General features: G+C 42.0%; 1 protein-coding gene across 1 annotated transcript in view; it reads right to left on the bottom strand.

Annotated features, from left to right (window-relative positions):
• Positions 1-289: 289 nt before the first annotated feature.
• The window catches only part of PDCD11 (programmed cell death 11), a 37,329-nt gene continuing 16,211 nt past the window's right edge, over positions 290-21,407 (bottom strand). The window contains exons 15-36 of the mRNA XM_015420102.1: positions 21,132-21,326; positions 20,331-20,501; positions 18,752-18,971; positions 18,077-18,229; positions 15,450-15,565; positions 14,041-14,555; positions 13,039-13,101; positions 11,872-11,980; positions 11,156-11,245; positions 10,594-10,696; positions 9,667-9,844; positions 9,254-9,310; positions 8,603-8,725; positions 8,012-8,134; positions 7,520-7,673; positions 7,243-7,353; positions 6,996-7,133; positions 6,002-6,252; positions 4,065-4,233; positions 3,062-3,215; positions 1,475-1,640; positions 290-795 (exon numbers count right to left, since the gene is read on the bottom strand). Coding sequence (XP_015275588.1) covers positions 624-795; positions 1,475-1,640; positions 3,062-3,215; positions 4,065-4,233; positions 6,002-6,252; positions 6,996-7,133; positions 7,243-7,353; positions 7,520-7,673; positions 8,012-8,134; positions 8,603-8,725; positions 9,254-9,310; positions 9,667-9,844; positions 10,594-10,696; positions 11,156-11,245; positions 11,872-11,980; positions 13,039-13,101; positions 14,041-14,555; positions 15,450-15,565; positions 18,077-18,229; positions 18,752-18,971; positions 20,331-20,501; positions 21,132-21,326 — 3,531 coding nt within the window. The 3' untranslated portion in view covers positions 290-623. The remainder of the gene's footprint in view (positions 796-1,474; positions 1,641-3,061; positions 3,216-4,064; positions 4,234-6,001; positions 6,253-6,995; positions 7,134-7,242; positions 7,354-7,519; positions 7,674-8,011; positions 8,135-8,602; positions 8,726-9,253; positions 9,311-9,666; positions 9,845-10,593; positions 10,697-11,155; positions 11,246-11,871; positions 11,981-13,038; positions 13,102-14,040; positions 14,556-15,449; positions 15,566-18,076; positions 18,230-18,751; positions 18,972-20,330; positions 20,502-21,131; positions 21,327-21,407) is intronic.

Raw genomic sequence — 21,407 nt, 5'->3', positions numbered from 1 at the left:
CCTCCTGATGACACTGGTATTTCTGGCCACTGTGTGATACAGAGTGTTGGACTGGATGGGCCTTTGGCCTGATCCAACATTGGCATCTCTTATGTTCTTACGGTTTTTACCAAAAGAATTTCAAGGTTTCGTAGAAAAGCTATGAAGTTAACAAGTCCTCCCAAAACCAGACAGCACAAATTTCTAATTCATGCAACAATGAGTGAACGAATTAAACCAGAAATACTATTAAAGGAAAATAAGCATTCTTCATTACCTTTATGTATAACTATAAGGGAAAAAAAGAGTGTAAGGAAAAGCCTCATATCGTTTTATTACATTTAAGTAATCTGTACATAAAATCTGTGAGCTTTCTTCATGTTAATTTTCTTTTAAATAAAGATTCTGAAGCAGTCCTCATTGAAACATCATGAGAAGGTAGCAAAGATACAAATATTTATAAGGCCTGTGCTCTTAAACAGTTCCAGATGAGTCACGTTAATTTGGTCCAGGGCTAACTCAATCTGCTGTTGAGACCACCAGGAAAGCCCAGCAAGCAGAGACAGCCTTCCTCCTCCTGACAGCTCTGCCATACCTCTCTGCTTACTAGCAAGCAAGACCCCAAAGTCTGTCTGGTACACGAATCAACTCTCAGCAAGACTGTTCTTGGATTCCACATATTCCAGTGCTGCTGCCTTCACAGCCTGGACTGTTTCTGCTGTGCCGTATTTCTTCTCATACTCTAGGTAGCGTTTAAAGAAAAACTTCATCTTCTTTGGTGCTAGGCTGAGGTGTATTACTCGTTCAAAAACTTCCCTGTGAAAACGCAAAAGGCTGTTCAGAACAAAGTATGAACTCAATATTCTACCCAGTTTTATGGGGGGGGGACATTCATTCTCTCTCTCGAAGCTGTTTGCCTCACGCAGAAATCAACATGCTGTCAGATCCTGGTTTCTGTTCATAGAAAGCCAATTAACAGAAAGCAGATGGCCTGGATCCTAACCTTCCTTACCATCTTCAGCACCTGGTTAAGAGGGGGACCCAAAAGCCAGCAAGGACCAAGACTGCACAACTGTTTTCACTAGAAACCCAGCCCTCCTTAGCTCAAAACAAAACAGAAAAACAGCTGGTAGGCCCTTGGAAACTTTAAATTCTCAGCACACAGTCTTTTTGTTCAAAAGGCTCTAACAACATCAGAGCAGGTCCTGCTTTCAGGCCTTCTATGGTCACATCATCAAAACGATTTGCCAGAATGGTTTCCCACTGCATGTAATAGGCCTAATGCAGGTTCTTAATGCTTTCCATTAATCCAGTCCCTCATTCTGAACCCCTCTCAGTGTTGTAATATTGCTCCCCCTGCATTCAAATGATCAGATCTTGCAGTCTGATTTAATTTCTCTTAAAATCAAGGCCAACAGGCAGTTCCTGTGTTATAATCGCATCATTTCCTGGATGGCTCAGAAGTCTTGGCCTTCTAACCCATGCTAGTACTCACCGTACTTCCTTCTGGCTGCCATGTTTTATCATCATGTCTATATAAACTGACCAGATGTCTGTGCGTTTTGGGTATGTACTCAGGGTGTTCTCAAAAATGGCCTTGCCATGTTCTGGATCTCCAAACCGGAATTCAAGCTGTGCCAGCTTTGAAATCACATCCACATCTGCAACACAGCAAACATGCATTTTCAGAGTGTACCTTCTAGTAGTTGTCACCACCTCTGGTCAGATTTTGAGGGCATTGCAATTACCTTGGCAATACACCATTAAACAAGGAAGTTAGAATTCCATGCCCAGCAATTTCTCAGAGCAGTCCTCCCCCCACACCTCTGTTTAGTAAAATGTATGTTAGTAATGGTGGCTGATTTTTTTTTTCAGTGCAGCATATGCAGCTTTTTCAGTGTAGTGGCAAAGAAAGCAAGAATAAACACAAACAATGGAGACAGGAAGGTATCATGAGGAAATGAAATTAGGTAAACGAAGATCAGTGCAGAATCAGTGTGTGCTATGAAAGCCCTGCTGAGATTTCTTGAGACTCTAGTAAGCTATATATTATCTAAACAAACACTGAACATAAGGAATTTAGCAAAATAACAATTATCAGGAACTACCCCCAGCATCTGAAGTTAAACACAATTAAACTCTCACATTTAAAAGGGAAGTTATCAACGATGATTCCGGTTTAGTTTTTTTTAGAACACCTAGTATCAATAACTAGGGATGGGCACACACGGGCTCATGAACCTAATTTCATGATGAAAATCACCCTTTTTTTGGTTCGTGAGCCAAGGGTCATGCGATCACGCCAGCAATGGAGCTCCATGCTTTTCCACGGAGTTTTGTGTGGTTTGTACCAGCGGTCTGTGCGTGAGTGAAGTCCAAGCGGCAAGTTCACTCACTTCTGGGTGAACTCACCACTTGGACTTAATTCGCATGCTGCATGGCTTGCAAAAGCCATTTAAAGGGAACGTTCCTTTTCAATGGCTTTTGCAAGGTCTCTCCCACCCTTCCATGTTGCTGGCCTCAGGAAGCCAGCCCTAGCAGAAAGGAGGGAGGGAAGATCTCAGATCTCCCCCCCACACACACCTGCATTACGAACCTCATGAAATGAACCGGTTTGGTAAATGGAGAGGGTCATGAAGGTTTGTGGTTCTTGTGAACCAATGAACTGGGACGAACCTCCATTTTCCCAGTTTGTGCCCACCCCTATTAGTAACTGTTAGCAAACACTACCCAAAAAATCAATAAGAAATGTGAAGTTCCTGGTAGCCACTTGATCCAAATGAAAATCCAAAACCAAAATCTACTAATACCCCTTTTTTTAAAGTCCAACCAAAGCAACACAGAACAGTGTGCAAGCTTTTGTGTCCTCCATAATTCTACGTGAGTTTGAGTATTGGGGGGGGGGGCGCATTCAAGTCATGTTCTGGAGACCATTTTTCTGCTCCAGTTTGGAGAGTCATACAATCTTAGGAGGCAGGGCAGAATCAGTATCAGACAGTCTTGGGCTTTGTGGAGGGGAATGCTAGAGGGGAAGCTACAATAAGCCACCAACCATAAAAACAGTAAACCAAGAGGCTCTTACGTTCTTTGTCTGGCAGACACTTGAGTGCACGTGGGAGGAGCCTGTGAGCTGCCTCTACCAGGCCTCTTTTCAGAAGAAAAGTGGTATATTTCACCCACACAGACTTATCCTGGCGAAAGCGCTTCAGCATTGTATTGTACAGATCATCAGCTTGCTGACAGGTACAGAAAAAAGAATGGATCAATCTTAATACGCAAAACCCACACATATCTAAAGGCAAGGAGCTGTCACTTCTCATTTATGAACACCAGAAAACTGAACCCGTGAATTTAAAAATGCCATTCAAGGTAGGATCAGGACTAAAATCCAGGTCATCAGTCTTCCAACTCTACATATGGGCTAGTAAGTGACACACTAGCTTCTGAGAACTTACTGTCTCTATTCTTGGATTTCCTGTCCTGTCGTCTGCCCACTTCAAAAACTATTATTGGCTACTCTTGTGGTTACAGGCTGACAAGCATAAAGATACAGGGCCCTAAGAGATTCAGGCAGACAGTGATGGAAGGAACAGACATGATTTGCAAACTACCTTCTCACATTTCCTTCAGTACCCAGTCTTAAAATCTGTGATCTTGAACTCCTCCCCCAAGTTTGCTTGCTTTGAAAAGCCAATGTGTATCCTGGATCTAGTAAAGAATTTTTTTTGTATGTTTATATAAAATAAAAAGAAATTCTAAATCTAGCAACCAGGACAATGAAAATCTGCATCTAGTATTAGTTTAAGCATGTTGATCTCATGTCTTCTGACTGCACATTTTGTGATAAATAATGAATAGAATCTAGCTAAAGCCAAACACCCAGAGTAAGGAAACACCTAGGCACTGACTGGACAAAGCCACATAAAGAATAAGCTTGCTACCTGTCCCAAACTGAAGATACAGCCACAGTACTGGATTCCACAGGACGGAAGGAAGCCCAGACTCATTCAATAAGTCATTTTCCAGTTATACAGGGTAGCAGCAGTGACTCTCCACTTTAAAACACTGCTGTTACTAGGCCTCACCTTATATTTCTCAGAATCAGCATAGATGTCTGCCAGCTGTTGAAAAACTTTCAGGGGCTCATTGTACTGAATGGCTCTTTCAAAGACTTTCATCAGGGCTTCCTCTGTACCGTACATGTTCTCCAGGGTCAGCAGGGCTACCCACCCATTCACCTTCTCTTGCTCTTCCCTTGGAAACAAACACACATATCGACCAAAGCTTATATTTCTTTACTGAAACAATGACTCCTAATCAACAGATCCCTAACATTACCCAGAAAAGGCAAGTAAATTGTCCACTGCTGTTGCCTTTTGTAAACTTCTCTTTGGCACATATGAGTTGGGTTAATCAGGTATATACCACCCTAACTCCCTGGTTTCCAATGACATGAACACAGAGACTGAGAGTCAGACCACTGGTCTATCAAGGTCAGTATTATCTTCTCCCTCAGCAAGTCTCCAAGGTCTCCCGTATCATTTACTGTCCAATCCTTTTAGCTGGCGATGCCAGGAACTGAACCTGGGACCTTCTGCATACAAAGCAGATGCTCTACCACTGATCTGTGCAATCAGGGTGGATGTAATTAAAAATCACTGTAGAACCATCTCTTTTCTTTCTCTCTACTCTGTTCAGTTTCCATTCCCCATGTGCTGAAAGAGGGTCACTGCAGCGCTTCATGAACTCACGTGGCCCTTTTTATTTTTATACTCAACCCTCTTAATAATCTTTACACACACAACAGTCTCCAGCAGTAGTTAAAATACAAACATTTAAAATATCTGTATAAATAGTTTATACACCAACTCTAAAAATCAATGAACCCACAACTGAAGCAATGATGTGTGGGTTAAGTGCCGTCAAGACACTTCCAACTTATGGTGACCCTATGAATTGATGACCCCCAGAATGTCCTATCATTAACAGAGAAGCAATGATAGCACAATGAAACTAGCAAGAAACATTAAAACTAATAAGACTCATAAAAAGAACGCCACTGCAATTAATACAAGCCAGAGAATTTTCTTTTCCATTGTTGAATGCCATTAGCAGATGGGTACGACTACTGAAGGACCAATTAGAATTGTGACTCTTGAGATAAACTCAAAACTACACATCCCAAAAATGCAACAAGGAAACCCAGTGCACTCTGGGGATTCTGATCTCTATGGGTTTCACTAACTATCCAACTTTCCTGGGTGACAGCAGCAGCATCCCCAGGTAAACTGTTGGAATTCTTGGAAATCTGGATGATGTTAAGAAATGAGAGAGTAGCCGGAGAGCTCTAGATCTTGGTTTGGACCAATGCTCCCTCTAAGCTGTGGAGTCTTGTGAGCAAAAATTCTACTTTGTGAGCTACTGGCATTAAAGTTGTGAGCAAGTGATTTGGCTACTGCATACATTAGTTTGCTCTGGAGCCATCCTTCCTGAGCTAAGACAAAAATCTGTGAGCTGGAGGCTAAAAACCTGTGAGCTAGCTTACACTAACTCAGCTTAAAGGGAAGACTAGTTTGGACCTTTGCATTTTTATAGCAGTCCCATGCCAGCAGTTTTTATAACAAAATCACATTTAAAAATGCCTAAAGTGGCGTGTAATAAAATCAACATGGTATGAATCACAACATCAGACCAATATCATAAATAAAACTCATCCTTACAATGACTAAAAGAAGAAAAAAGCAGCAGGATAAAACAGGAAAAAAGTGGCTGAAGCGGAATCAGAAATCAAGGCATTGCCCATCACACTTAAGTTAATAGGAAGACTTGGTACAGAATCTCAGTGTTCTAGCTCACCACACTGGATTGCAATTGTACAGAAAGTGAAGGAGTGAAGGGAAGAGAGATGAACAATGTTAAATCCATTTAATCCGGCAGGTGATCTCTTCTGACAAGAGATTAGTCAAACCAGATCTTAAATAGGTAGGAATAGCTACAGGCAAAAAAAGGAAAGGAGATTCACCTGAAGGAAATTGTTTTGAGGGCCCTCTCGGCCACAGCTCTGGCCTTCTCTATCTCTGTCGCCTGGAGATGGAAGGCCATATACTGCAACCAGAGGATGGAGCTGTCTGGGTTGCCAAGGACCAAGCGGTCAAAGTCATCTGCAGACTGGGGCTGCCGAGTAGGGTCCATCAGGGCAGCTTCCAGTTTGGAGAGTTCCTTTTCTGCCCTTTGCTTCTCCAGCTCCTTGTTCTGCCTTGTTAGTTTCTTTGTCTTAAAAGGAAACAGGACAAGAGAGGAAGGGAATGATGACTGGAATAGCAGTGATGCTACAAGATTCAACGTAAGGGGAGTAATATGTCCAATCACATGGTCACTCAAAGCTATTCTAAGCGGCAGGCACTTAAAGAGGTCATAGACTTTCTGTAGAAGAGATACAATTTGGAACAGTTGACATAGTTGGCCCTTAGCTGTGGCACCCTGAGCACTGCAGCATAGCAACCTACGTCCCCAAACCCTCCTGCCACCCAAGACCAGCAATACACACGTCTATTACTTACCCTGCATTACCTTGCCTGACTTAGTTTGTGGTCCACTTAACTAAACTGATACAGCTTCCGTCCGAATGCTTCCTACATCTCCCCAAATGTGTGGAGGATGGTTACTGAAAGGAAGCTTTGTGGTAGCTGTATATACAACTCCATGTTTGTCATCACCTCATCTAAGCAGCACAACTCAAGAAAGAATACATATTTACAGTCACAAGCCTCCAAAACAAGGAAGAATATGCATAACACAATTCCCAACATGATCTGAAGTTAAAGAGAGAGACTATAATCCTGCTATGCCTTTTCTTATTGTCCTAACTGTACCAAAATCTCTCACTTTCAGAAAAAACACACTATACTTTTCAGGCCAGCATGGAAAGCCCTAGAAGTACTAAGTTAAAGATCAGCATATAGGACTCCTGGCTGCATATAAAGTGATTCTGAAGCAGAGTGTACTGAGGTACGCACCGTCAACTGTGTATCTTCTTCATCTTCCTCACTGGAAGAACTCTGCTCTCTGTCTCTCAACATGGTTGTATCCAGTACATTTAAATCTTCCTCCCACGTAAAGCTGGTGGAAACCTTCAGCCTGGGAACCTCTCTTCCCTAATACGAGAAAAACCAAAAGATTTTGTAATAAAAGAATGCAGCAAAAACCACCATTAAAAACACTCTAAAGAAGTCCAGATGTTCTTCCACTTCCATAATTCTTCACCTTAGAGCTCTTCTCATACTTTTCTTCCTCCTCTTCCTCCCGACAATAGACCTCAATACCACTATCGTCCTCTTCAGTGCAACGAACTCTCTTTTTTCCTCGCTTTACTTTCTATTCATTAGGAAAGAAAATTTTACACACACAGTTTAAAAAAAACGCTTTATCAAACACCTTTGTATATGTAAAAACCCCAAATACATGCAGCGTGATAAAATTATACCCCAGGCCTTCCTATCACCACAGCTACCGGGTCTAAATCTCCCACCCAGACAGATACCTGTTCACTTTCAGAACTTTTGCGCTTCTTCAACTTCTTAACATTTGTGTCCATTTCACTGTGTGGCAAACCCAGGGACTCTGGGATAATACTTGGTCTCCCAGTGTCTTTAGGAAGAACTGAGAGCTCCACATGATTCTCTTCTTTGTTTATACTGTATAATTGTTAGGAAAATAAAAGAGAGTGGTGGTGGGGAAAGAATGGCAGAAAAAGAGAACTACTATAAGTATGAAATCTTACATAGTGCTTTTTTAAAATATGCTAAGTGCTTTACATTCCTTATCTTCTTCAGCTTCACACCAACTCTGATAGATTATTATAATTAGCATTTCATAAATATTTGACCAAAGATTAAGTGGTATATGAATTCAATTCTCTGTTTCCCCTAAACCAGACTGCCTCCATGGCCCTTCATAAATGACAGAGTTTTATCTGTTCTGTATCAAAGTTCTCCCATCCCAAATTCAGCAGTGAGTTAAACAAGACACTTACCGGAGAACTTTGGCAGTGAGTAACTGTCCGATGTGTATAAATTTTGCACATATACGCTGATCCGGCACAAAGAGATGGGTGATGTATTCCAATGGGATCCGACCCACAACAGAATCAGACAGTCTATTTTTTTAAAAAACGACAGGTCTCACTTCAAAAGCCAGATCACTGCAAAGCACACACCCCCCCTCCCCAGCCAGCCCTGACTGGAACCTGAACCTTGGCTTGCCATAAAACAGCAGCCAGGCTATGAAAGCAGAAAGCGAATAGCAGGGGTCCCAGGAAGCTTGGACCACAGCTCTAGTCAACCCAGAATGTTCTGCATTCTTGATGGGCTGAAGGACAGAGCAGGAAAATGTCAGAAACAAAGATCCTACTTCCTTCCACTGCTTTAAAAAAGAGATATTTTTCAACTATACGAACTACAGGGAGCCTGAGAAGAAAAAAACAGAGTAAAGTAATTTGGGGCGCTGGATCTAGCCTGGAACTGGAACCTGCAGACATTTCACAATTTATTCAACATAAAGAATATGCCCAGCTAATATGTGCATTTTTCTAAATTCATTTTTATGCCCAGCACACTAAACTCACCCAAAGAAGATACCAGATGGTGTCACAGAGGTGACGTAGCCTCTGATGAGCTGACCTTCCTGAACATTATCGAGGCTCATGATTTCAGTGTCTTCTACTTTACCATGGCTCTTGGGATTAACCCTACAAAAGACAGGGGTGGAATGAGATGCCCTCCTGCTGGCTTGGCAAAAGTAAATCTGAACTTCTGGAAAACATCAAGCCTCCCAACTGGCTACAGCATCCAAAAATTCCCAGGCCTGCAAGTGTACCATAATGGAAAATCAGATTTTGAATGCAGAACCCCTCTCAACTAATGGAATCCTGACTGTATGCACTTACACATGAATAGGGCTGCCAGTCTCCAGTTGGGGCCCAGAATTCTTCCAGAACTAAAACTGATCTCCAGACTACGAAGATCAGACCCCCCGGAGAAAAAGGCAGCTTCAGAGGCCTCATGTCCCTTCTGAGCTCCCTCCCCCCCCCCTCAACAGACTCTGCCCTTCTCAGGCTCCACCCCCAGATCTCCAGGAACTTCCCAAACCGGTGTTGGCACTTCCCCGTCACAGCAATTCATTTTAATTTTGAATATTCTTAAAAAAGGATGCCAATTTTTAAAAAATCTACTTCACTCCTGCTAGTCTGTATTTAGCATGCAACTGAATTCCTTACCTGGACTGCCGGAGGGACACTTCCATTATATTATCATCATTAGAAAGGACACAGCATCTAGAAGTACCAACAGAAGAACATGGACATTTTAACAAGGGTAAAGAGAAGGAAGAAATAAAAGTTATTTGTGTGTCCATCTTACAATACAGGCACCCAAACACAAAGGAACTAACTTTTAGTTTAGGGAAAGGAATTAGTTCGGGGACAGAATCTGAGGGACAGTTACACAGTAACAGAGAGCTTGCACACATACAAGGATGTTATCTTCTGAACAAGCTTAGCTTTTAAACTTTTTCACAGACAGCATTCATAATTCAATATTCTGCAAACTGAAAAGCAGCATAAAATCCTCCATGCGTGTACAGAATATTTGAAGGTGAGATCATCATAATGATTTTGCAGAAAGGTCTTACTTGACAAGTTGTCCCGTGCTGAAACCTTCTAGTGGCTGCTCAACGAATGAATCACTCAAGTGGAAAAGGCTGGCTTTGCCAGTCTTTCCAAAGGGAAGCGTGATAGTCAGGCCAACATGTGGAATCACCTTCTTGACATAGCCTAGAACGATGGTTCCTTTCTCCAGAGAATGAACTCCTGGTCAAGAAATGAAAAGATTCATGTTCACAGACACCATATACCAAAGTCTTCATACATTTGCACCTCCTGAGGCTATGCTCCGGCGGGGAGGACGGGGTATAAATTGAATGAATGAATGTGTTGTACCCTAAGCTTAAGTGCCTCTTATTTCAACTCTCATATACTAAGGCTGCTGCCTCCACTCACAAATATAACACAGAGAACCCTACGGCACTGGTGCAGAAAGATGGAGTCTATAAAATTTCTAAGACTCTACTTGACCGGTATACAAATACTGACAGATGTATTGCTTATAAGTTCCACATGACGATAAAAATTTGAAGAGTCATTACTTATTCAGAGACCTTTTCTAGCTTAACCTGTTTTCATCTCAGGCTTCACCCACGATTATGTAAAACAAACCTCACCCAAGGTAACATGATCAGTGGCTACAAATGGATAGAGTATTTCTTGGTTCACTTATCATGCACCAGATCCAGACCGCTGTTGGAACACTCATCTGCATATGGAGTCTATCTAAAAGGGGGTCCCACACATGGATAATACAGATGTGTACATTGAGTGGTATTTGACACTACAGTGAATGGGAAGACCTTTTGGGCCAGGAAGCTCCATAAGACAACTGGAGCTTGTCATGCACAAGAGAACTCTGCATTAGGGTAGCAGCATGTATATTGGAAGTACCGTTCTAATGACTAGGCAAACAATTCATAACAGAGAATTTGTTTGACGTTCTTAGATCATACCTGTCAGTGACAGAGAGAGTTTGGTTTCAGTGATGTCAGAGCCTACCACTGTTGCAGCCAAAGTTTGTCCTTTCTTGAAGTATTTTTCTGCGTGTTTTAAGACCTGAGGGGAGAAGAAGCTCTTATTACCAACAAAAAAAGCCTCATTCTATGGCTGGTTACATCTCTGAATTAGAATTAGTCCTGTATCCATAGCAGTGGTGTGTTTTTAGGCAGCTTCTGTTGACCACCTGTAGTTTAATGGTATGGCACAAGTTTTGCATGTAGAAGGACCCAGTTTAATAACTGGCATCTCAAGTTAAATGATCAGGTAGCAGATGATGTGAAAGACCTCCACCTGAGGTCCTGGAAAGCCACGGCCAGAGTAGACAACAGATGGGCCAGTGGTCAAAATATGGCAGCTTCATGTGCTGGAGCTCTCCTTAAAACATAACTAGGCAAATGTATCCGTAGCATTGTAACGACATGCATGTCTACTACTGTGGGAAAGATTTCTGTGTTGCTGCTTGCAGCCTCATGTATCCAAGAGCCCCCCTCCCCTTATATATCATTGACTTCTTACCTTGGTGTTAGGGGAAAGGAGCAGTGGCTGAACTCTCCCTCTGACATTAGCAGTAATTTCCACCTCCAGCCATTTCTTTATGGTGTCGTACTGGAACAGAAGCCAAAGGAGAGAAGACACCGTATTTCATTATTCCATTGGGAAAAGGCACAGTATAGCATGATCATTCAGGGTTACACTGGGAACACTTCAGTCTTCCAAGACACACTGTTGCTGATCTAAAGGTTACTGTTCTCTTAAAAAAAGAACTTCAGAGAAAGAATCCAACATGATAGTGCTGAAGTCAGATTCATCAAGAAATTTAACATCTTTTCTGTCCACCAGGCTTGAATAGGGTGCTAAATTTTGTTAATCTTTAAGATGGCACTAGACTTCTATTTAACTTTGCAGCAACAGACGAACATGGATACCCTGTGGATTTATTATGCATTTAATAAGTAATCAAGTCCTAAAATTCACCTAGATATTTCACCATTAACGTACCTTTCCCCTTACAAGCACAAAGCTAAAAAGTAAAATTAGGAAAGTGATTTCCAACTTAAAAGAAATAACTGGAGACTACTTCTGAAAAGATATACTTTCAGAATTTCCGATCATGTATCTATCTATTGTATTCTGGAAGATTTCACTCTTTCTGAATATAAAATGCTAACTGGCCTAAGTTAAAAAACCAACCAAACAAAACTTGACAGGTTTTGAGCAATTCCAGGCTTCACCTTCTTAACAAAGCATGTCACCATCTGCCCAGGCTTGAAAGGCTTTAACACTTCTTCTGTGTTGCATTCTTCAGGACACAGGGCTGTGTTGCTTTCTCCTTTCAGTTCCCTGGTTATAACAGATGAGCATTATAAATGTAGCATTATAAATGTAGTGGGGAGCGTGAGGCTTCGTTTTTCTATTTTTCTTCTCTCCTTAAGCAAAATGCCCTCTCTCTACTCATGCTGCAATCAAAAGCAAGGACCATAATGCACTAACACATACCAGGATGCATGTTGCAGACCTAGTGAATTCTTAAATTACGTAAGAATGAGATTCTTACAGCTGTTTGTGTAAGTTAAAGTAACGGTATGTGGCAGCAATCTTTGAATTCTGCAAAATAATGAACAATAGGAATGTTTGGACTAGTAGGAGTGTTTGGGGTAGCTGGATGTATGCTAAGAAGCCCAGCGGTTTAAAATTAATTGTCTAGCCTTCTCCCAATATTTCCAGCTCAAGCATTCTCCAGGTGAATCAGCTTTTCCTAACCACAATTCCTCTGTTCACTGCATACCACTATGTTTGGATCTGATTTAATTTTGTCTGATACATTCTCCTCACATGATTTGGGGTTCTAGACGAGAGGTGTCAAACTTATTTGTTACGAGGGCCAGTTCTGACATAAATGTCACTTAGTTGGGCCGGGCCATGCGTGCCATAAAATGTAGTGCCAGGTACTGGAGAGATAAATTGTATAAAGGATAGCAGCTGGTAAGCTCCAAGTTGTTGTATCCTCACTGCAAGGCCCCATGGGTTGGGGGAGTTGCAAAGAAAAACCCATATGAGTGGACTGGAGAGCCGGCAGTGCAGCACTGGGCAGACAATCCCATGCTGCTTGACTGCTGCAGATGAGGTTGTTCCGCCATGCTGAAGCCGCAATTGGAGGGGCTCCGCCCACTTCCCCGCTGAGCAATCTCCTGTTCCCTCCCTTGCACTGGTTGCTCGTGGGCCACATAAGAGCCCTGGACAGGCCAGTTCCAGCCACCAGGCCTTATGTTTGACACCTGTGGTCTAGACAGAAATCAAACCATATAACTGGCATTCGGATCAATAATGAGAATTTAGGCATTTAAAAGTTACAAAAATTCACCCCCATCCAAAACACAGCATTTAAAAACTCTCCTTACCTTGGTCGGATACTGAGCTCTGGGATGGTCTGGGTGAAGTATGGATGGGAGATGGGCAGATACCTGAAACATGAAAAATTCTATTAGCACTTGATCCTTGCTTTAGACAACACACTATGAAATCAGCACTTTACCCTCTTGCACTACGACAACTTGAAGCAAAATTATTTTTAAACCAAGCCAACATGTTTCCTTGGTATGTTGCTTCAGAAATATTAACTCAGTTCCCTGAGATAAGGCAACAAAGAACTTTACTCTTGCAGTTTTAGACAATTTTTCTACCTCAGACCAGTAGTGAAAAGATATTGCACCAAGAAGCAAATGCTTGCAAAGTCTACTCCCTTCAGATGGAGAAACAATTTTCTGACCATTTAAGGCTTTGCTTTCCAAGCAGCCAAACACTTAGTTCCAGTTCCTCACAAACATAGTGATAACCTGTCAATTTAAGAAGGGCTATATACAGGAATACCAACCCTCATCTTGCCTTCCATTAAGAATGGGCAATACATGGCACCTAGGACACTGAAACTTTGCTGTTCCTGATTTCTTTCTTTAAATTGCACTCAAGCCTTATGCTTAAGGATATAAGTTTTCAATATTTTAGGGAGTATTTGTCAACGGTCAGAAAACAGGAAGTGATTTTTAAAACATAGGCATTACAGCTTGTTTATGTAAATGACACATAAGCATTAGCCACAGGCAACTGAATACCAACTGAGCTGTGACCATTTAGCTTCTAACAGGTTTCTAAGTTTGTCCTCCTCTGCTCTGTATGGAAAGGAGCAGGTATTCAATTTAGAACAATATCAGGCTATACTGCAGTTATGATCTGAACTAAGAAGGCACATTATAAACAGAGGCAAAAAGACATTAGAATGCATCTGTATATGTGACAAAGATGAAAAAATTTACAGTACAGTGTTGTAACAGGCACAGTGACAAAGAAAAGCTAAAATAAGCTGTGAGAAAAGAAAACAAAACATGAGAAGAAAAGTTTATTACCTGTGAGTTTTAACATCTCGACCCCCGATGACCCGAGCAGTCACCTTCTGTCCAACCTTTAACTTTGATGTGGGAAAGCTGCCAATGGGAACATCATCCAAAATCTGGGACGCATGAATGTTGCCTATTAGCTTATCATATAGTGTCACAAGAACAAAGGTGGGCCTGACAGACTTCACAGTTCCTGTGACCATATCTCCCAAGGACAGAGAATGTTTTACCACGGCTGATGTCTCCTCTAGTGTCTCGGACTCCTGTCGCCGCCTGGTCATGTTCCTTCTCTTTTTTGAACTTAGCAAAGCAAGCAAAAGCCCACGATCACCTGCCTCTGTGGTCTTCAGAACCACTATGACTGACTGCCCCACCTTCATTTTTTCAGAATCAAACCGGAATGTATCATTGAAGTGGGAGGCCAAAGGGATGGCAATCAATTGACCTGTTTCCACTAAGGAAGCAACTGCATACTCTGAAGCCACGTGCTGCACCACAGCTGGATGCTGAGAGTCAGCTGTCAACTGGAAAACAGAGAGACAATGACTTTCAGAGGAGACACAGAAGACAAGAGGAGAAGAAGAAGAGAAGAGATTGGATTTATACCCCACCCTTACACATTTCTTTCCCTTCCCCTCCCCACAACAGACATCTTGTGAGGTAGGTGGGCCTGAGAGAACTCATGACAGAAACTGCTCTTTTTCAAGAACAGCTCTTATCAGAACTATGGCTTGCCCAAGGTCATCCAGCCAGGTGCAAGTGGAGGAGTGGGGAATCAACCCTGGTTCTCCCAGATTAGAGTCCGCGCACTTAACCACTACCCCAAACTGACAAGAGTCTGGTACTGACTGCAGGGATCCTGAGGCACAAAGCCATACATTTAAAGCATTATTGACAGATATTTCTATTCCATCTGAAAAGATCCAGTAATGAATCTTTCACAAATTTCCTAGAAAAGACTGGAAAATTATTTTAGTTTCCCAAGACCCAGCTTTTATCATATTTAGGCCTGTCTTATTGAAGGTTGCAAAACGAAACTGCAAGATTTCTGGGCACCAGCATCAAATGTTTAGGTTACCAGTGTAATCAAGTCTAGGGATTTTTCAAAATGTGGCAAGATTTTCCACCAAACCCATTTAAAAAATTTAAACTGTTCTTCACAATGGACAAACAACATCGAAGGCAGCACTGCTTAAAATAATTTACCACTTTCCCTTCCCTCTAGGTTGCAGGAAGAGAACAATGATCTATCTTACACCCTATACCTCTGGACATTTGAAGGATACTAAGCATGTTTTCGAACCCCCCTGCCACCGCCACCAGCAGTACATGTTAGATAGTACGACCATGTTTCTTTCATCAAACTGGCAAACATACAGTCAGCATCATTTATGCAAGGCAATTCAGTTTAACCATACCGTCTTTTGTTTTGGGGAAAGAAGCTCTTCTTGAAGAGAAACATAAACCTTTGATTTCAGGGAATCGATGTGGAGAATCACCGCTGTTGCTTGGTCACCCATAACAACTTTTTTGCCTTGAAAAGCAAACATGGACCAGAAAATAAATACCTGATGTTATTGAGTGTCTTGGCCAAAACAAAGCAATCAAGACCCTGAAAGAGAGCTCATTCATATCAAACAGCAACATTAGCAGCACATTTTGTTTCCCATCAAGTCACAGCTGTGACTCCATGGGGTTTTCAAGGCGAGAGATGTTCAGAGGTGATTTGCCATCACCTGCCTCTGCGTCACAACCCTGGACTTCCTTGGTGGTCCCCATCCAAGTACTAACCAGGGTCAACCCCGCTTAGACACATGCAATATTTTGCAATAAAAACAGAAATAAAAAACAGTATAAAACATAAAAAACCCAGAAGTAAAACAGTAGCACTTTAGCTCAAAATAAATCTCAGCCCCACTAATGCTTTTCTGACTCCATGGTGGTAGAAAGTGCCATCAAGTCGCAACCAACTTATGACTACCCTTCATGGGGTTTTCAAGGCAAGAGACGAACTGAGACGGTCTGCCACTGCCTCAGCAATGTGCCTCAGTCAGGCTTCTTCTTTGACTGTCTGGAGACCTGTGCTGCTGAGCCATTCTCTAAAAACAACCTGTAAAGTAAATAAATCATCTGTGTTTTCTACATACAACTCCTGCCTCAATGAACTCCATGTTCTTCTTGCTCACCATAAAACATGCGTCAAGGCAGTGAACCCAAAGCTTTGCAACCCTAAAAACGTCTTGTAACTGAAGGAAAGTTTTGTCTAAACAAACCTAGTTTCCCCAAATCATAAAAGGCCATGTGGGCCCCCTCGGTTTCAAGAAAGAGCCTATCGTAGTTGAAAACTGGGTTTGTTGCAGAGTCTAGTTCTGGATTATAAGATGGACTGCTGCTAAGCAGCTGCTTCAGATCAGAAAGGGGCAGAGGTATGACCTATCATCCAGGCCAGTGAGAAAAAAGTCATTTTCCAGGATGAGCCATAGCTTTAGTTGGGAGACACATATTTTCTAATATAAAGGAATGTTTATATGTCTATCACGTAGTTGCACAGTAGCCTCCATATCTCCCCATGTGCCAACTACAGACTTAAAAGTTCCTGCTTATTGGTCCTTGACACTGACAAGAGTCCTAGCTTTTTGCATAGCAGCTTCCATGCTATGGAACAGGTTCCAAGGGGTGAGGGTGGTACTATTCTTAGAAGTTTTTAGGAGGTGCTATAAGATTCTCTATTCACTTGGGCTTTTAGTGGGTATAAGCTGCAGGCTTTTTCTTGGAAAGAAGTTAATTGGGGGTTTATTGTACTTTGGTTTTAAAATTTGGAGGTGCAAGCCACGTTCAGTCACAATAGAAAAGCAGGGTATAAATGTTGTAATTAGTAAATATAAAATAAGTGAATAAACTCTGTGGAATGGTCCAGTGATGCAGAAGCTGTTGAAGTCCTAATGGAATCTTTCAAGGGTTTATTTTTCATGGGTCTATGAAGATATCACTGATGTTATCTCAAGAAAAGGAGAGGCGTTTGGGGACAGGGAGTGAGAAAGCATTACTGGCATATTGTGGAACCACAGCAATAGTTATGGCAATGCATTAACCTGAAGATATAAATTGTCCCCAAATCTGAAGTGATTTACAAATTTATTTATTTTGGTATTTATATCTTGGTTTTCTCCCCAAAAGAGCACAAAGCAACTTAACAACCAAATTGTGGGTGAGGACAAAGTATGATGGTTAGATGACTGCATGGTAGAACTGTTGGGAATAATATTCCTGATGACTTGCAGTCAGCCTTTGTGGGAAATTTTCTTATATAGAGCCTTGACGTCTTCGGTGCCATTATGGTATTCTTTGAAAATTTATCAATGGATTTTAGTTTTTTCCCCTCAAGGCCAATGTTAACCTGCAGATAAATGAGTGTTCTGATAGTACAGGGCTTGAGGATGGAGCCTGTGTCTATATAATTGGACATCCCTGTGTTGTGGTAGTGCCCAAAATAACAGGACCTTGAGTCATTTGATTTTTTTTTTTTCTGGATAGCTCAAAGATGACGCCTGGCTGAGGCTCCTTTGGTTTGCTGGATACGTCCACGGGTGGCAGGGATCAGCCACAGAGTATGAATAGCCTAGGAGGGCTGCATTCATAAAAGGATGGGGAGCTGGCCTGGGATGAAGCACTAGTCTCTCTCTCCTGAAGGCTAAAGAAGAGAGCTGTGGGGAAGAGAGTCAAGCAGGGTGTCAGATTTAGCACCCTCCCATCCCGTTTTGAGGCCATACACTCTCCTGGGGTGATACAGTCACAAGAAGGGGGCAGGAGTCATAACCCCCACTCACCCACAGTCCCATATGTTGTCATCATGAACAAGCTGCATAACAGCCTCTCCAATCTGTTAGTCCGTAAAGTATCACAAGACTTGTTTTTTGCTGAAGCAGACAAAAAGTGCTACTCCTCTGGAATCCTTTATAATCAGGAAGCTATTTGCTTCTTGACAAACAAGTTTTAGGATAGCAAAAGAGGGGGGGGGGAACAGAGACCACAAAATATATCCTACCTCCAAGATGTCTGTGAGTGGACTCTACAGTCAACCCAGAAGCACCTGTGCCACTGAACAGCACTGAACCGTCTGCCTTGACTTCTTGAACCACCAACTGCAGCCTCTGTCCAGGGTTTAATTCACAGACTTTCTGGGCTACACTGGAACTGTCTGAAGATGGGGTAAGACAGATTAATGGCATCTGCAGTTACAGTTTTCAACATGAAGTCTACAAAGTCCAAGTAAAGTGTATTAAAGAATTAAATGTCCTTAGCATTACTGCAATCCGTAGTTTAGGCTTTTGCATTTAAAAGTCCAGGAAGTTCATGAATTTTAACGTCAATCTGAAATTTCTTACAAAGGGGACAGGGTGGGAGGCAATAAGGTATCTCTTCTTTTGATATATCTAAACTTATAACAAATGAGCCACAGTCACCGAAGGATAAACTGCCAGTCAGAGAGCTTTATCTTCACAGCTGATGAAACAGTAAACAAAACCCACTGAGGAATTATGACGTCCAAAAGGTCATATTAACATGACTAGGGGTTTACCTGAGACAGAATCCATAACTAGATCTCTTGGTTTCAGAAAGGATTCTGAAAATCTCACTACTTCTGTCCTAAAACTAGATTACTTCTAATGTGAAGCTTGCATGTCATATTTCTTAGCCCCGCCCCACTCCAGCCTTTTACCTCTTTTGCTCATAATGCTCTTGATCTCCTGCAGCTCCTTGAAGTACTGAAACAGCAAGGAGAAGCTCTCAGAAACAGAATCTTCAGAGGAGCAGTCAGATACCTTCAGAGACAGAAGGAAACGCTTCTTTTCTTCATCAATGCTGGTCACCTTGGCAATCACAGTCTGACCAATCACAAAGTGATCTTTGGTATTCGTCACAAATTTATCACTCATTGCCTATACAAATTAGGAGACAAAGCAACATGCTATTACTCTAAGAGCTCTTTCAAGTTACAGCCAACAACACTGACATCATTATCAAGATCAGTGTTCCCTCTAAGCTGAGTTAGTGTGAGCTAGCTCACAGTTTTTTAGCCTCCAGCTCACACATTTATGTCTTCGCTCAGGAAGGATGGCTCCAGAGCAAGCTAATTCATGCAGTAGCCAAATCGCTCGCTCACAGCTTTAATGCCGGTAGCTCACAAAGTAGAATTTTTGCTCACAAGACTCCACAGCTTAGAGGGAACATTGATCAAGATCCCCAGAAACAGCATGTGTTCCAGCTGTTATCCCAAGATGGGTCAGGGCGAGGTCTACTAGCCATCACTTCACATCTTCTCTCTTCTCTTGCAGCTCCTTATTTCCAATCATCCTTAAGCATAATATTATCCCACCAATGATCCATCAATGGCTACTAGCCATGGGGAGTGAAAGGAATCTCTACATTCAGAGGCAGTAAACCTGTGAATACCAATCCTAGGAGGTGACACCAGGCAAGGCCTTGGTCTCTGCTGAAAGGCCCTCCAGGTCAACTGGCTGGCCATCATGTGAAACAGGATGCTGGACTAGATGGACCATTGGTCTGACCCAGTAGGCCTGTTCTTCAGAGTCTAAAAAAGGTAAAGGTTCCCTTGCTCGAAAGCCAGTCGAATCCGACTCTAGGGTTGCGGTGCTCATCTCCGTTTCAAAGCCGAAGAGCCAGCGCTGTCCGAAGACGTTTCCGTGGTCATGTGGCCGGCATGACTAAACACCAAGGTGCACGGAACACTGCTACCTTCCCACCGAAGTGGTACCTATTTATCTACTTGCAATTTCTTGCTTTCAAACTGCTAGGTTGGCAAGAGCTGGAACTAGAGATGGGAGCTCACTCCATCATGCGGCACCCGGGTCTTGAACTGCTGAACTATTGACTTTCCACAGCCTGCAGTTCAGCATCTTAACCACTTGAGCCACCGCAGCTCCTCAGAGTCTAAAACCCCCCCTTTAAAAGAAATGTACACAAATTGCAAAATTCAACTTTTCTGAGTGCAACGTATAGATACCATTTTTAAATCAAAGTATGAAAAGCCCTGACCATTCTTTGAATGCAGAATTTTGAAAGTTTAGTTACAAAAAATGTCACTTTCAAAATATTCATGCACAAAATTGTGCTTAAGTCAATGAATCACAATCCTCACCACAAAGCATCTCCAAATAAGAGTTTTCAATTGAGATGACAGCGCAGCACCCTTACAACAGAGATTATTTCAACTCACGTGTACATCAATATTTGCAAAACAAATCAACACTTAAAACAAGTGGTACAACCCAACTTACTGATTTGGGTGCCAGCCCCGTCAAACCATACGGGAACTCCACAAACACACCATATGGCATAATGTTTCTCACATAGCCCGTCAGCAGCAATCCAGGCTGGATGTCAGAGAAGTTCTTCACCACATTTCCTCCCTCAATAGCAGAAATGATAGCTGGCTTCCTGCTCAGGGTCTAAACTATGTGTCAAGGAACAGAACAGGGAAAACAACAATTCTGGGAGCTCATCAAGACAGGAGGACAGGTAAATAAAATTGATAGTGAAAGGGCACCAAGACCATACTGTACTATAAAATATTGTGCCATGTGAAGAAAGCACACAAATACCATCAACCAATGCCCACCCTGAGTTGGACCCACAAAGTCTAGCTCCTGTCAAACTTTGATAGCCAAAGGATTAAGGAGATTGCTAATTTCTATTGTTTTTTCCCACCAAAATTTTCTCTCTTTCAAACTGCTGGAGTTAGAAAGGTTTTGAAATATTTTCTGCACTTAACTTCAGTTCCTCAAAATGTACAAAAGTTAATAGCTGATGAAAAAAATCAAAATTTGAAGTGCCTGAAGCATAGCAGGAAACAACACCAGAAAGGGTTTTTTGAGACCTTACAATCTAGTTACAATGTGAACCTAGATGAAAATTACATATAATTCATTTTAATAGCACATGTGATATACACAGATATGTAAGATATGACAAGCATAGGGTCACTAATAAGGAAGACAGGAAAGAAATATGGGCAAATTTCAGGCCTAAAAACCTGAAAACGATTGAATCAAACTCTTGAGAGGGGTTAAAAAGGATACAATATGACCTTCCTTGTCATGAAGGCATACAACATTGTGTAGGATTTCATTGCCTTTGAGCCAATGCCACCAGAGTCTACAATTGGTCACATGGTCAGAGAGGTGCATTGTGGGAAGATAGGCAGAAACCTCATCTGGCAAGATTTTAACTTCTAGGCCATTTTCTTTCTTCTTTAGAATTTTCACATCAGCAACCTGAGCAAAAGACAAATGGTGGGAGAGGTTTTTAATACACCTGGAAGAATGTCACTCTTCCATTTTACCTCAAATACAGGT

This window comes from Gekko japonicus, unplaced genomic scaffold (assembly GCF_001447785.1).
Source record: "Gekko japonicus isolate JY-2015 unplaced genomic scaffold, Gekko_japonicus_V1.1 scaffold29, whole genome shotgun sequence".
Classification (NCBI taxonomy): Eukaryota; Metazoa; Chordata; class Lepidosauria; order Squamata; family Gekkonidae; genus Gekko; species Gekko japonicus.
This window is presented reverse-complemented; position numbering and strand designations above follow the sequence as displayed.